The sequence below is a fragment of the Mobula birostris genome, chromosome 21 (assembly GCF_030028105.1).
Source record: "Mobula birostris isolate sMobBir1 chromosome 21, sMobBir1.hap1, whole genome shotgun sequence".
Taxonomy (NCBI): Eukaryota; Metazoa; Chordata; class Chondrichthyes; order Myliobatiformes; family Myliobatidae; genus Mobula; species Mobula birostris.
The window spans coordinates 38,873,954-38,890,112 of NC_092390.1; the positions used below are offsets into that span (position 1 = coordinate 38,873,954).

Sequence of the window (16,159 nt, forward strand, 5' to 3'; positions counted from 1 at the left end):
CACAGATTTGTGCTGTAGAAAAATAAAGATTTTTCCCAAATAAAAATGTTGATGTTTATCACCAATTGGGGGAAAAAGCTGAGGAAGAGTACCTTTTGTTCAGAGCACTACCCCCTTGCTTACATTAAAGTAGCACCAAAGCAGATTTTTTTCAGGTTTTTGCATAAAATTTCAAATCTTAAATATACTCGATCAAATTATGTTCCCTGCTAGATACCCTGATGATGTCTCTTGGAATATATGTTAGAGTAACTTCGCAGTAATTACTGAGGACTATAATTTTCGACAAGCTTAGTGAAGAGATACTAGGAAATTAAAATAAGTTAAAGTTACTTTTTTAAGTCTCTCTTGCTCAGGGATTTACTTATGCTGCTAATTATAGACAACCTTCAAAATAGAGTATGCCAGTAGTTGACCTGGATTTGTGCATGATATTACTTTGAGCTTAAAATAACAATTATGATTTATTGTGTTTCAAATGATCTACATTGGTTCCAGAATCCCTGGATGAGATGACTGACCTGGTGGTAAAATTGTTTGCCGAGGTGGAGAACAAATCTGTACCTGTACCTGAATATACTGAACATCCATTCAAGGAAGAGCACTTGAAGGTATTTGCATTATTCCAGTTGGATTGTGTTTTATGGTGTTTATTGTCCCCATTACAAAATCAAAAAAAAGTACAATTAAGAAAAAAGAAGTCCTAATGAAATGGTCTTGGCCTAAAATTTTGACTGTTTACTCTTTTCCATAGATGTTGCCTGGCCTAGAGTTCCTCCAGCATTTTATGTGTTGCTCAGGTTTCCAACATCTGCAAATTTTTTCTTGTTTGTGATTAAGAAAATCTGTTTGTTCAATTTAGCAAATTTTGAACATAGGCTTCCCTCAGTGATTAAAATTCTAACCATTTCTCATAGGTTGAAGCTAAGAGTCTTGAGTTTGATTTGAACACTAGTTTAAACATTAGTCTTTTCTGTAGCAACGCATAAAGCACTGGAGGAATTCAGTGGGGTCAGGCACCTAAGAGTGAAATAGATGGTTGACATTTTAGTTCGAGACTCTTCATCTGCCTGGGAAGAGGGGAGATATCCAGCAAAAAAAACTACTACTACGTCGACTCAGGCCTAGGGGGCCGGCGTCGAGCATGATGATGGACTCTCCACTTCTCCCTCTCCCTCATCAGTGCCCTCTCCCTCATCAGTGTGTTCAGTTCACCTACATTAGTCGCGCCACTGTCTTCTAGGAGCATGTTGACCATAGTCTTGGGAGGGCACCCAGGGTTCATCCTCCCATGCTTGGGCTCCCATATGATGATCAGGCTGGCAGGTAGCTCGGGGTGGCATAGACAGTGCCCCGCTAGTTGCAGTCTTCTCACCTCGATTTTAGTGGTGAGTATCGGTAGGTTGTCATAGAGCTCGACGTTCGTCATGTGCTGTTGCCAACTCACATCAGGAGCCAAAAAAAAAGGAGAGGGGAGGAGTGGAGTAAGAGCAGGTAGGTGATAGGTGCATCCACATGAGGGAGAGGGTGATAGGCTGATGGAGGGGGAGAGTGAAAATGATCTGGATGATTTGAAAAGCAAAACCTCCAGGGTAGTAATCTCTGCCATGCAGTAGTGTGGGATAGGATAGGATGATTTGACAGATGAATGTGTGGCTGAGGAACTGGTGGTGGGGACAGGGCTTAAGATTTCTGAATTATTGGATGTCTTCTGGAGAAGGTATGACCCTCATGAAAGGGAGGGGTTACACCTAAACCCGAGGGGGACCAATATCCTCGCTGGCAGGTTTGCTAGAGCCGTTGAGGTGAGTTTAAACTAAATTGGTATTGGGATGGGAATCATTATGATAGTGCTGAGATTGGGGAGTTAGCATACAACTAGATGCAGTGAGACAGTTAGGAAGGACAGGCAGATGTTAGGGCAAAATTGTAGTCCGTGATGTGAGTTGCAATGTAACATGGGAACAGAATCTAAAAGGGTGACAAATATAGGACTGAAGGTGCTATAATTGAATTCTTGCAGTATGTGGAATAAGTTAGATGATTTTGTAGCGTCATTAGAGATTGGTAGGTATGACTGTGGGAATCACTGAGTTGTGGCTGAAAGAAAATAATTGAAAATTGTATCACAGGTAGAAAGGGGTCATAAAGAAAGCTTTTGGTACATTGGCCTTCATAAGTATTGAGTACAGAAGGGGGGATGTTGCAGACATTGCAGAGGCCAAATTTGGAGTATTCTGTGCAGTTGCCTATCTACAGGAAAGATGTAAATAAGTTTGAAAGAGTACAGAGGAAATTTGCAAGGATGTTAACAGGCCTGGAGGACCTGAGTTGTAAGGAAAGATTTAATAGGTTAAGACTTTATTCCATAGATTGAGAAGAGCTTTGATAGAGATGTACAAAATGGAGAGGGGTATAGATAGGTTAAATGTAAACAGGTTTTTTCCACCAAGGTTGGGTGGGAATACAAAGAGAGGTCATGGGTTAAGGGTGAAAGGTGAAAAGTTTAAGGGGAACATGAGGGGAAACTTCACTCAGAGGGTTGTGAGGGTGTGGAATGAGCTGCCAGTACAAGTAGTGCATGCGAGCTTGATTTCAATGTTTAAGCAAAGTTTGAATAGATATATGGATGGTAATGGTACGGAGGGCTACAGTCCGGGTGCAGGTCGATGGAAGTAGGCAGTTTAAATAGCTCGGCACGGACTTAATGGACTGAAGGCCCTGTTTAGGAAAATTGTGTGTGCATTCTTGACTTGGTTTTTCCACATGCTTTGCAGAAAATATATAGAATCAGTACCTTTTTGAAAAACATTGTCAACAAAGTGTATTAAAATTATATATACATTGATCATATAAATTCAAACAGAATTTTTTTTTACTTTGTAATAAAACCACTTAATTGTTTTTCAGCAACTATATAAGGTGGTCCCTATCAAGGATATCCGAAATCTTTATGTTACTTTTCCAATACCGGATCTACAGAAATATTACAAGTCAAATCCAGGTCATTATCTAGGACATTTGATTGGTCATGAAGGACCAGGGAGTCTTCTATCAGAACTCAAGTCTAAAGGTGATGATTGTGAAACTCTTCTTACTTTTCTGTTTTTTTAGATTTACATTAGTGAAGTTCTTTGTCAGCTCCACTGGGTCATTTGATTAATGTTCAGTAGTTTGTGAGAGAGATTTGGAGTGTCCAATACTCATTTCTCCTTTTTTTTTCTTATCTTTTCCCGTCTTTCCCATTCGCAAGAAGACAAATGACCTCAAGATGGCATTTTGCGTATGTTGAAAATGCTCATTTCCTTTGGTAAATGTCCAACTAAATGTCATTATGATAATCTCCAAGTCTCTAATATTTTAAAGATTTGTTTCTCTCCGGTTCCTTTTATCTGTGCTTACTTTTCACTTCCAGCATCCCAAAACCAAATTGATACATTGCAATTCTTGTTGCTGAAATCTATTCTTACCTGGCTATTTGTTGCTGTACAGATGAGTCTGGAAGCTTTGCTCTTTATTCCTTTTATTTTTTTGAAGCTTTGGTGAAATCAAGAACTAGCCATGTGACTGGAACTGTGTACAAACCCCATTTTATTGTACTGTAACATATTAGCATCTTTGAATATATTCTTTTGTGTAATAATATTTGTGAGCTATAATGTTGCTGTGAACCATAACTTGATACTTGAGAGTACTGTCAATACTCCACACTGTAACATCATTGTGTATTTAATGAAGCATGGCGTATGGTAGTGCTTTGGCATTTTGTTCCATTACATAATATTGTTATTAGTTTCTAAACACTGAAGCCAACTGCTAATTTTTCAGTTCTTCTAATAGCCAGGATTTTTAAAATTTTTAATAAATAATAACTATATTTTAAAAACATTTTAGAAATTATTAGTTTTTCAAAATCAAATTGCTCAACCAAACACTTTCTGTATTTGTTATTAGGTTGGGTGAATACACTTGTTGGTGGACAAAAGGAAGGAGCGAAAGGGTTTATGTTTTTCATCATTAATGTAGATCTTACTGAAGAAGGACTAGGTAAGTATGGTAAAATATTTTGTGAAGACATTGATCTTATGCTGTATAAATTTGTATTGAGCTGGGCAATATCTATTACAATACATGTCAAGGTTTTAGCAGAAAGGTGTTCCAGACTTTTTAAATATTGTAGGAAAGCAAAGCATGTTGTAAGGCAAGAATGTTACAAAGATATAATTGCTGGATTAAGGTGAAGCCTGAAATTAAAACAAAGTAATGAAATTGCTTAAAGCGAGAAAGCATTAATAGAAAAAGAAAAGGTTAATCTTTATGGTGGAAAACCCTTTGTCATTTCTACTGGACTTGATGAAAGTTTCTTCATTTACTGTACTTGCAAATACTGGAAATCCGAAGTAGTTTCTTCATTGTACCTTTTGTCCAATTTGTACTGCAGAGTTTTCCACATGCTACACATATGCTCATTTATTGGTTTACAATGTAAATAGGTCATTTTTGCTGGACTTACAGTTCCAGGACATTTTACAAAAGCAAATGCTAATTTACCAGAAGTAAAATCATGAGTGAGTTAATATTCCATGCTGGAAGGTCTGTTTATTAACTGCTGAGAAAGTAATTAATTCCATGTTTCTTTATTCATCCTTTGCAAATGATGTATACATTACTTCTTTCCCCATCCCCTTTTTTACAGTGCATGTTGAAGATATAATTCTACACATGTTCCAATATATTGCCAAACTACGAATCGAAGGACCTCAGGAATGGGTTTTCCAAGAATGTAAGGTATGTATGAAATATGACTTTGATCCTTGAATTCTTTTGGGAATTATACTTTACTTTTATTTTTTATTTAGTGATACTGTGTGGAGCAGGCCCCTTCTAATCCTTTGAGCAACCCCAGTACTCTGATTAACCCTAATCTAAATTACAATGACCATTTAACCTACCAGGTATGTGATTGGACTGTGGGAGGAAATTGGAGCCTCCAAGGAAGACCTGCACATTCTGTGTTGGTGGGAATGTACAGAGACTCCTTACGGAATGGGACTAGAATTGAACTCCGAGTCCTGGAACACTCCAAGCTGTAAAGTGTAGCACTAACCTGCCATGCTACTGCCTAACCTCTTTCGTAAACTAGGTTAATAATTGATCTGTAAACTTCTGCAGAAATTAACTTGGAATGGTGTAGATTCACATTTTACATTTGAATTTTCTTTGTGTTCTTTGTATTGTCATTATGTTATTTAGTTTTTTTTAGATTTGTGAACAAGTTTAGCCAAGTTCAAAGGCCTCTGTACAGATTTAGGGATATGCATTTATTGTACTGTTGTTGGTTCATCTGTTGCTTGGACTTTAAGGTTTCAAAACCTTGAGTTAATGAGGTATGATTATAATTCGATGTATATTCAAGAAATAAGATTTTGAAACTATATGTTCAGCATTTCATAGTTTTGAAAGTATGAAAATACGTTACATATTACTGAATGGTCAAGCAAAGTGCTCCCAGACTTCTAGTAAGATTGAGATTAAATGGTAAAGAAATATATACGTAATGTAATATTTATATAATATATAATATTTGCTGCATTTGGAAGGCAGTTTTGCATTGATTTAATTTGATTTGCAATGTTTCCCCACAATTCATGAAGACCTTTTGCTGCAGTATGGTTCCAAAGTTGCAGGTTGCCTTGTTACTTCCATAGGTTGAGGCAATGAATATTGATGGGCTATTCTACATTGGGATTTTACATTTAGCCTGCTGCCATCTAATTTATTTCTAGATGGGATTGCTCAGAGGCTGTAGTAATGCAAAACGTGTGAGATTTTGTTTCTTATCTCATGTGATGCTTGCCTCAGGACCCTTCTGTTATCCCACCCAAGATCAGATAGTTTCACATAGATTTGTTTAGTTTTTCCTGGGTGATTGGACATATTGTTAAATTTGGCCATTGGAACTTAAGCCTGAATTTTTATTATTTGGAATGCTCAAATCTAGATCTTTGAAGTGGCATCATCTGTTGTACTGTGTCTTATTTTGATGCTTGCAGCAACTCGAGAGCCAAGGATTTCTTTCTGGAAACTGGAACAATAGCAACTCATGAATAACTTATTATTTTTTTTTTAGCATGCAATTAGTAAAAGCCTTCCATTGTTTTAAATATAGGATTTGAATGCTATGGCATTCAGGTTCAAAGATAAAGAGCGACCAAGAGGATACACTTCAAAACTTGCTGGATCATTACATGTATGTAAATATATTTTTAAATTTACTCTAATTGTATTCCCTTCATTATTATGTAAAAGTTGCATGCAAGCAAATGACATAAAAAGCAATGCAAAGGGAAATAGCATTATAGAAGATGGCAAGGAAAGCAAAAGCCATCTGCAAAGTGCAAAAGGAATCTTGCTACATATTGAATGGCAGAACAGATTGAAATAAATTCAAGTCTTGTTAATGAAAGTGTTTTCAGAATGAGTTGGTATTTAGCACTGAGTATTTTAGTTTTACTTTCAATGTAACATTTCAGAACTGTGTAATGTAATTTTGCCTTGAATTGCATGTACAATAAAACTAAATTTTACTCTTAAGAAACTAAGTTATTGTGATCATAATATTAAAAACTCAAATGATTAGTAGGGAAGTATGTTGTCTAGTCCTCATACTCCCTTGTCCAAATGGATATTTGTTGTGGTCAGCATGTGAATTGTGTCGAGAATAGTCTATTTGGGAATTCAGAAGAGCACCTTCATTCGCTCATTTGAATGTAATTCACAGTGTCTTAATATTTCTACTAATTGCATTGTAGTATTTGCTGGAAATTCTTTATATAATTTTCCAAGATCCTCCAACACTCAGTAAGACAGTTTGGAGAGGTCCCTGTCAGCAGTAGTCCTCCAAGTGGCTCACTGTTCTGACCTGGAAATTTTTGTAATTTCTCATTATCACTGAATATAAATTCTGAAATCCTTTAACCAAGGTGCAAGTACTCTTATCATCTCAACTGCTGCTGTTCAGGAATTCAGCTTCTTCTTACTCTGTTAAAAGCTATTAAGGGGGAGCAATAATACAAAGGGAGGAGGAATAAAGAAAAATTAAAGCTCATGTTGCATCCATTCCTTTTAAAGCAGATATGGTTGAATGAATTCTCGTGTGCAGTCAAAGTTTCCCACTTTGAGCAGCCAAAGAACAGAAGCTGGGTACTGCACCCAATAAGTATAGTCATGTGCGGGACCTAAATTCTTTAGGGACTTGACAGTGCAAATGCTGGAGTAGTGTTTTCCTGACTGGAGTTTCTGAAACTGGGACCTTGTTTCAAAATAAGGAATAGGCCATTCTGGACTGAGATGAAAAGATATTGTCACTCGCAGAGGGGAGTGAATCTGTAGAATTCTCAACTGAAGAGGATAGAGGAGATTGATAGATCTGTAGACACTAATCCAATATCCTTGATTTCATTAATGGAGGAAAACTGATAACCCTGATCCTATTGAATGGAAGAGTAGACCTGGCAGAGGAGGAGGGAGGCAAATGTTCTTAAGCCAACAAAACCTCTCCCACATACAGGATGAAGAGAAGACATTGTTAAGATGGAAAAATTAAGAGATCATTTATTTTCTCATTCAGTTCATATTAATGTGTTCACAACTGAAAACTGAATTCTAAACATTTAAGTTAATTGAACAGCATACTCTTTTAAGGTACCACATGGAACCTGATAAGACCATAAGACCATTAGATATAGGAGCAGGGGTATGCTATTTGGCCCATCATAACACTATGATTTATCAGCCCATCAATTGCTACCCAGTGTACTACTGTAATCTATCAACCTATAAAGACCATAAGTTAGAAGCAGTAGGCCATTGAGCCCATCGAGTCTGCTCCGCTATTCAATCATGGGCTGATCCAATTCTTCCGGTCAACCCCACTTCCCTGCCTGATACCCTGGCTAATCAAGAACCTATCTATCTCTGCCTTAAATACACCTAATGACTTGGCCTCCACAGCCACTCTTGGCAACAAATTCCACAGATTTACCACTCTCTGACTAAAGTAATTTCTCTGCATCTCTGTTCTAAATGGACGTCCTTCAATCCTGAAGGCATGCTCTCTTGTCCTAGACTCCCCTACCATGGGAAATAACTTTTCCATATCTAATCTGTTCAGGCCTTTTAACATTCGGAATGTTTCTATGAGATCTCTCTCCCCCCCCCCCCCCCCCCGTTCTCCTGAACTCCAGGCAATATAGCCCAAGAGCTGCCAGACATTCCTCATACGATAACCCTTTCATTCCTGAAATAATTCTTGTGAATCTTCTCTGAACCCTCTCCAATGTCAGTATATCCTTTCTAAAATAAGGAGCCCAAAACTGCACATAAAACTCCAAGTGTGGACTCACAAGTGCCTTATAGAGCCTCAACATCACATGCCTGCTCTTATATTCTATACCTGTAAGAATGAATGCCAACATTGCATTCGCCTTCTTCACCACCAACTTAACTTGGAGGTTAACTTTTAGGGTATCCTGCACAAGGACTCCCAAGTCCCTTAGCATCTCTGCACTTTGAATTCTCTCCCATCTAAATAATAGTCTGTCCATTTATTTCTTCCCCCAAAGTGCATAACCATACACTTTCCAACATTGTATTTCATTTGCCACTTCTTTGCCCATTCCCTTAAACTATCTAAGTGTCTCTGCAGACTCTCTGTTTCCTCAACACTACCCGCTCCTCCACCTTTGTATCATTGGCAAATTTAGCCACAAATCCATGAATCCCGTAGTCCAACTCATTGACATACATTGTAAAAAGCAGAGGTCCCCACACTGACCCCTGTGGAACTCCAACGGTAACTGGCAGCCAGCCAGAATAGGATCCCTTTATTCCCAATTTCTGTATTCTGCCAATTAGCCAGTGCTGTCCCCTGTAATTCCAAGGGCACTTATCTTGCTAAGCAGCCTCATGTGTGGCACCTTGTCAAGGGCCTTCTGAAAATCCAAGTACACCACATCTACTGCATCTCCTTTGTCTACCCTGCTTGTGATTTCCTCAAAAAACTGCAGTAGGTTAGTCAGGCAGGATTTTCCTTTCAGGAAACCATGCTAGCGTTGGTCTATCTTTTCATGTGCCTCCAGGTACTCTGTAATCTCATCCCTAACAATCGATTCCAACAACTTCCCAAGCACTGATATCAGGTGAACAGGTCTATAGTTTCTTTTCTGCTGCCTCCCACCCTTCTTAAATAGCGGAGTAATATTTGCAATTTTCCACTCATCTGGTACAATGCCAGAATCTTTCGATTCTTGAAAGATCATAGTTTATGCCTTCGCAATCTCTCCAGCTACTTCCTTCAGAACCCAATGGTGCATTCCATCAGGTCCAGGAGATTTATCCATCCTCAGACCATTAAGCTTCTTGATTTCCTTCTCAGTCGTAATTTTCACTGCACATACTTCACTTCCCTGACTATTGAATGTCTGCGTCTCTCATTACAATATCTCCAGCGTCATTTTCTATTGGTCCTATATCTACCCGCAACTCTCTTTTACCCTTTATATACTTAAAAAAAGCTTTTAGTATCTTCTTTGATATTAGTCGCCAATTTCCTTTCATAATTCCTCTTTTCCTTCCTAATGAACTTCTTAGTTTCCTTCTGCAACTTTCTAAAAGCTTCCCAATCCTCTGTCTTCCCACTCACTTTGGCTTCCTTGTATGCCCTCTCTTTTGCTTTTACTTTGGCTCTGACTTCACTTGTCAGCCACAGTAGTGTCCTCCTTCCATTCAAAAATTTCTTCTTATTTGGAATATACCTGTCTTGCGCTTCCTTCATTTTTCGCAGAAACTCCAGCTGTTGCTGCTCTGCTGTCCTTCCTGCTAGTGTCCCTTTCATGTCAACCTTGGCCAGTTCCCCTCTCATGCCATTGTAATTTCCTTTATCCCACTGAAATACCGACACATTGGAATTTAGTTTCTCCTTCTCAGATTTCAAAGTGAACTCGATCATATTGTGATCACTGTTCCCCGAGGGTTCCTTAACCATAAGCTCTCTTATCACCTCCGGATTATTGCACAATACCCAATCCAGCACAGCCTATCCCCTAGTGGGCTCAACAGCAACACCTTCAGTACACTGGATGAACTCAGCAGGTCGGGCAGCATCAGTTTGAAACGATGAGTCGACGTTTCTGGCTGGAACCCTTCGTCAGGACTGAAGAATGAAAGATGGGGAAGGATTTGAAGAATGCTTGTAGCATTCTCTCCCCTTTCTAGATGTCTTGGTCTCCATCTCTGGAGACAAACTATCCACTGGCATCTTCTACAAGCCCACTGACTCTCATAACTACCTCAACTATACCTCTTCCCACCCACCACACGCAAAAATGCCATTCCCTATTCCCACTTCCTCCATCTCCGCCGCATCTGCTCCGGGGATGAGGCTTTCCGTTCCAGGACATCTCAAATGTCCTCTTTCTTTAAGGATCGTGGTTTCCCTTCTACCGTCATCAATGATGCCCTCAGCCGCATCTCCTCCATTTCCCGCACTTCGGCCCTCACCCCATCCTCCCGCAACCACAACGGGGACAGAGTTCCCCTTGTCCTTACCTACCACCCCACCAGCCTCCAGATCCAGCACATTATCCTCCGCAACTTCTGCCACCTTCAACAGGACCCCACCACTAAGCACATCTTTCCCTCTCCACCCCTCTCCGCTTTCCACAGGGATTGGTCCCTCTGCGACTCCCTTATCCGCACGTCCATCCCCACTGATCTCCCACCCAGCACTTATCCCTGTAAGCGTAAGTACTACACCTGTCCCTACACCTCATCTCTTTCAACCATTCAGGGCCCCAGACAGTCCTTCCAGGTGAGACAACACTTCACTTGTGAGTCTGTTGGGGTCATCTATTGCATCCGGTGCGGCCTCCTCTACATCGGTGAAATCTGATGCAGATCGGGGGACCGCTTCGTCGAGCACCTCCACTCCGTCCGCCACAACAGACAGGATCTCCCGGTATCCACCCACTTCAACTCTGCTTCGCATTCCCATTCAGATATGTCCATATATGGCCTCCTCTACTGCCATGATGAGGCTAAACTCAGGTTAGAGGAGCAACACCTCATATACCGTCTAGGTAGTCTCCAGCCCCTTGGTATGAACATAGAATTCTCCACCTTCCGGTAATTCCCTCCCACTCCCTTCCTCTATCCCTATTTCACTCTACCCCCTCCCCCAGCTCCCTCATGGTTCCGCCTCCTTCTACTACTACCCATTGTTTTTAGGGCTATGACGTCAATGCTTCCCCTCCCCCACCCCTTTGTCTTTCAAATTACTGGTCTTTCAACTGAAGCTACAAGCATTCTTCAAATCCTTCCCCATCTTTCATTCTTCAGTCCTGACGAAGGGTTCCGGCCCGAAACGTCGACTCATCGTTTCTAACTGATGCTGCCCGACCTGCTGAGTTCATCCAGCGTACTGAAAGTGTTGCTTTGATCACAGCATCTGCAAATCATTTTGTGTTTAGGGCTCAACAGCAAGCTGTTCTAAAAATTTCCTTTAGACATTCAAAAAATATTCTCTATCTTGAGGTCCTGGCTTTCCCAATCTACTTTCATGTTAAAATCCCCAACAGTTATCATGACATTGCCCTTCTGACATGCCTTTTCTATCTCCTGCTGTAATTTGTAATCCACATCCCTACTGCTGTTTGGAGGCCTGTATACAACTGCCATTGGGGTCCTTTTAACTTTGCTATTTCTTAACTCGACCCATAGAGACTCTACACCTTCTGATCCTATGTCATCCCTCTCTAATGATTTAGTATTTCTTATACACAGGGCCACACCACCTGTGCCTACTAACCTATCCTTCTGATACACCGTATATCCTTGGATGTTCAACCCCCAATGGCAGCCATCCTTTAGCCAAGTTTCAGAGATGGCCACAATGTCATACTTGTCAATTTGTAGCTGAATTTCAAGATCGAATATTTTATTTCTTATGCTGCGTACATTCAAATATAACACTTTTAGTGCAGTATTTGTTGCTTTCTGTTTTAACTGCATCATGTCTACTGCCCTGGCTGTGATTGTGCCTCATCTCCTGCCTGTCCTTTCTATCATCTCAGTTGCACGCTATCTTTGATTTATTTCTGTTTCCCCTTCCTCAGCCCTATCACTCTGGTTCCCATCCCCCTGCCAAATTAGTTTAAACCCCCCCAACAGCTCTGTTAAACCTACCTGCTAGGATATTGGACCCCTTTGGGTTCAGGTGTAACCCATCCTTTTTGAACAGGTCATACTGCCCCCAGAAGAGGCCCCAGTGATCCAGGAACCAGCCTGCCCCTACACCGGTCTCTCAGCCATGCATTAATATGCCTGATCATGCTATTCTTGCATTCGTTAGCACATGGCACAGGCAGAAATCCTGAGATTACTACCCTGGAGGTCCTGTTTTTCAGCTTCCTACCCAACTCTCCGATTTCTTTCTTCTTTATTTGGTGTATCAGAAATTTTCTGTTAAAACAGTTGCATCAGAATACCAATGCTGTCTAATACTAATCAAAATGTTGAATATAAACCTTATCAAAAGAATGTTGAAAAGAATTAAACAGCATGGAGTGGTCTGCATGTGTTAGATAAATCGTAATCTGGAATTTTTAGAGATCACTTATTTTTGTTTTCTTGGTGCTGTTTAAAGTGCAATTTACTGTCTTAGAACATGCTGCATGTTCATTGCTTTTTTTATTATTTATTCCCAGTACTATCCCATTGAAGAAGTCTTGGCAGCTGAATATCTACTAGAGGAATTTAGGGCAGACCTAATAGAGATGGTGCTGGAAAAACTGACACCGGAGACTGTGCGGTAAGTTATTTTTGTATGATTAGTGGCTTATTTTCAATTTTACTTTGTTTTGAAATGTGAAATTGCCTATTTATTTATAGTGAATCATCCAATCATGGTTGTTCGTAGTGATTCAGGAAGAGTTAAAGACGTTTTGTTAGTTTTCAATTCATTTATTAATAGTTACAGATTTAGATTTTATTGGTCTAGGTGTCAAATGAATGCTGCGAACTATTCATTATGCTTGCACTGTCCAATAGAAATTGAAGTACTTTGCATTGTGTGTTTGTATTAGCTAACCATTTAGAAAGCATATAGAACCTGGTAGGGAAATGTGTAATGGGAATTGAACCTCATTTAGACCAGACTAGGAGTACAGCATAAATACTGTGACTGCAAGAGTCAAAAGCTAGGTTTCCTGCGGTAAATGATCCATCCCATAGTGCTCAAGTATTTTCACTGTCTATAAGACACGCGGCAGGACTATGATGGAATGTACTCCATTTCTGCTGTGAACCCCTCAAGAAGCTCACTACCATCCAGCACAAAGCAACCTGCTTGACTGGTACCCCATCAACTACCCTGAATATTCATCCCCTCCAACTTTGGCACATAAAGGCACCAGTACATGCCAACCATATCATGCACAACAATTATTCACCTTAGCAGCACTTCTGAAACAGATTATCTCTACCATGAACCTGGCACATGGAATGGGCATCACTTGAAGTTTCTCCTACAAGTGCACACCAACCTGACATGGAAATGTTATCACTGTTCCTCCATTGTCATTGGATTCAAATCTTGTAACTCCTTACACAACAGCACTGTATAGGTGTGCATCCACCAGAATGGCTGCAGTAATTCACGGTGGTGGCTTACCAGGGACTTTGGAGCAATTGGAGCTAGCCAACAATTAATGGCCTTGCCAGTTCTGTATAGATCCTGAAAAATGAATAAATGTGGAAAAAATTTTCTGGTCAGCATTATAGGAAAAAGGACAGAGGAGACAGCAGAAAACGCAGAGAAGATTACAAGCACAATAACAAAAATACAAGTAGTGAGGGATGAACATTGTGTCTTTACTTTTGCGAGATGGTGACTTTGTTGCTTAAGATTATTAGGGGTTTAGCTAGTAGATGTAGAAGAAAAATATATCCAGGAATATATAAAAGGCAATTTCCAAAAATCTTTAAGGAAATTGAGAGGAAACTTTTCACTAAGGGTGTTGAAGAGGTACAGGTGTCCCCCGCTTTTCCAACGTTCCCTTTATGACACCTCACTGTTATGAAAGACCTACATTAGTTTCCTGTTTTCGCTAACAGAAGATGCTTGCACTGTTATGAAAAAAGGCAGAATATAGAACATAGAATAGTACAGCACAGTACAGGCCCTTCGGCCCACAATGTTGTGCCGACCCTCAAACCCTGCCTCCCATATAAGCCCCCACCTTAAATTCCTCCATATACCTGTCTAGTAGTCTCTTGAACCTCACTAGTGTATCTGCCTCTACCACTGACTCAGGCAGTGCATTCCACGCACCAACCACTCTCTGAGTAAAAAACCTTCCTCTAATATCCCCCTTGAACTTCCCACCCCTTACCTTAAAGCCATGTCCTCTTATATTGAGCAGTGGTGCCCTGGGGAAGAGGCGCTGGCTATCCACTCTATCTATTCCTCTTATTATCTTGTACACCTCTATCATGTCTCCTCTCATCCTCCTCCTCTCCAAAGAGTAAAGCCCGAGCTCCCTTAATCTCTGATCATAATGCATACTTTCTAAACCAGGCAGCATCCTGGTAAATCTCCTCTGTACCCTTTCCAATGCTTCCACATCCTTCCTATAGTGAGGTGACTAGAAATGGACACAGTACTCCAAGTGTGACCTAACCAGAGTTTTATAGAGCTGCATCATTACATCGCGACTCTTAAACTCTGTCCCTCGACTTATGAAAGCTAACACTCCATAAGCTTTCTTAACTACCCTATCCACCTGTGAGGCAACTTTCAGGGATCTGTGGACATGTACCCCAAGATCCCTCTGCTCCTCCACACTACCAAGTATCCTGCCATTTACTTTGTACTCTGCCTTGGAGTTTGTCCTTCCAAAGTGTACCACCTCACACTTCTCTGGGTTGAACTCCATCTGCCACTTCTCAGCCCACTTCTGCATCCTATCAATGTCTCTCCGCAATCTTTGACAATCCTCTACACTATCTACAACACCACCAACCTCTGTGTCGTCTGCATACTTGCCAACCCACCCTTCTACCCCCACATCCAGGTCGTTAATAAAAATCACGAAAAGTAGAGGCCCCAGAACAGATCCTTGTGGGACACCATTAATCACAATCCTCCAATCTGAATGTACTCCCTCCACCACGACCCTCTGCCTTCTGCAGGCAAGCAATTCTGAATCCACCTGGCCAAACTTCCCTGGATCCCATGCCTTCTAACTTTCTGAATAAGCCTACTGTGTGGAACCTTGTCAAATGCCTTACTAAAATCCATATAGATCACATCCACTGCACTACCCTCATCTATATGCCTGGTCACCTCCTCAAAGAACTCTATCAGGCTTGTTAGACACGATCTGCCCTTCACAAAGCCATGCTGACTGTCCCTGATCAGACCATGATTCTCTAAATGCCTATAGATCCTATCTCTAAGAATCTTTTCCAACAGCTTTCCCACCACAGACTTAAGGCTCACTGTTCTATAATTACCTGGACTATCCCTACTACCTTTTTTGAACAAGGGGACAACATTCGCCTCCCTCCAATCCTCCGGTACCATTCCGGTGGACAACGAGGACATAAAGATCCTAGCCAGAGGCTCACCAATCTCTTCCCTCACCTCGTGGAGCAGCCTGGGGAATATTCCATCAGGCCCTGGGGACTTATCTGTCCCAATGTATTTTAACAACTCCAGCACCTCCTCTCCCTTAATATCAACATGCTCCAGAACATCAACCTCACTCATATTGTCCTCACCATCATCAAGTTCCCTCTCATTGGTGAATACCGAAGAGAAGTATTCATTGAGGACCTCGCTCACTTCCACAGATTTTTTCTATTCGATAAAATTTTTGCTATTATTTTATAATCCGTATTCAATAAAGAAATAGGCCTGTATGATGTTGGTTTCATAGGGTCTCTGTCTTTTTTTGGCAATACTGTTACAATCGCTGTTGAAAAAGATTCTGGAAGTTTATGTATTTTTTCTGCTTGACGTATTAGTTCCATAAAAAGAGGAAATAATAAATCTTTAAATTTTTTTATAAAATTCAGGTGGAAAACCATCTTCTCCTGG

General features: G+C 40.5%; 1 protein-coding gene across 1 annotated transcript in view; it reads left to right on the forward strand.

The window, feature by feature from the left end:
- The window catches only part of ide (insulin-degrading enzyme), a 113,004-nt gene that overhangs the window by 30,608 nt on the left and 66,237 nt on the right, over positions 1-16,159 (forward strand). Inside the window, exons 6-11 of the mRNA XM_072239340.1 lie at positions 499-611; positions 2,911-3,073; positions 3,955-4,047; positions 4,697-4,788; positions 6,170-6,250; positions 12,765-12,868. Coding sequence (XP_072095441.1) covers positions 499-611; positions 2,911-3,073; positions 3,955-4,047; positions 4,697-4,788; positions 6,170-6,250; positions 12,765-12,868 — 646 coding nt within the window. The remainder of the gene's footprint in view (positions 1-498; positions 612-2,910; positions 3,074-3,954; positions 4,048-4,696; positions 4,789-6,169; positions 6,251-12,764; positions 12,869-16,159) is intronic.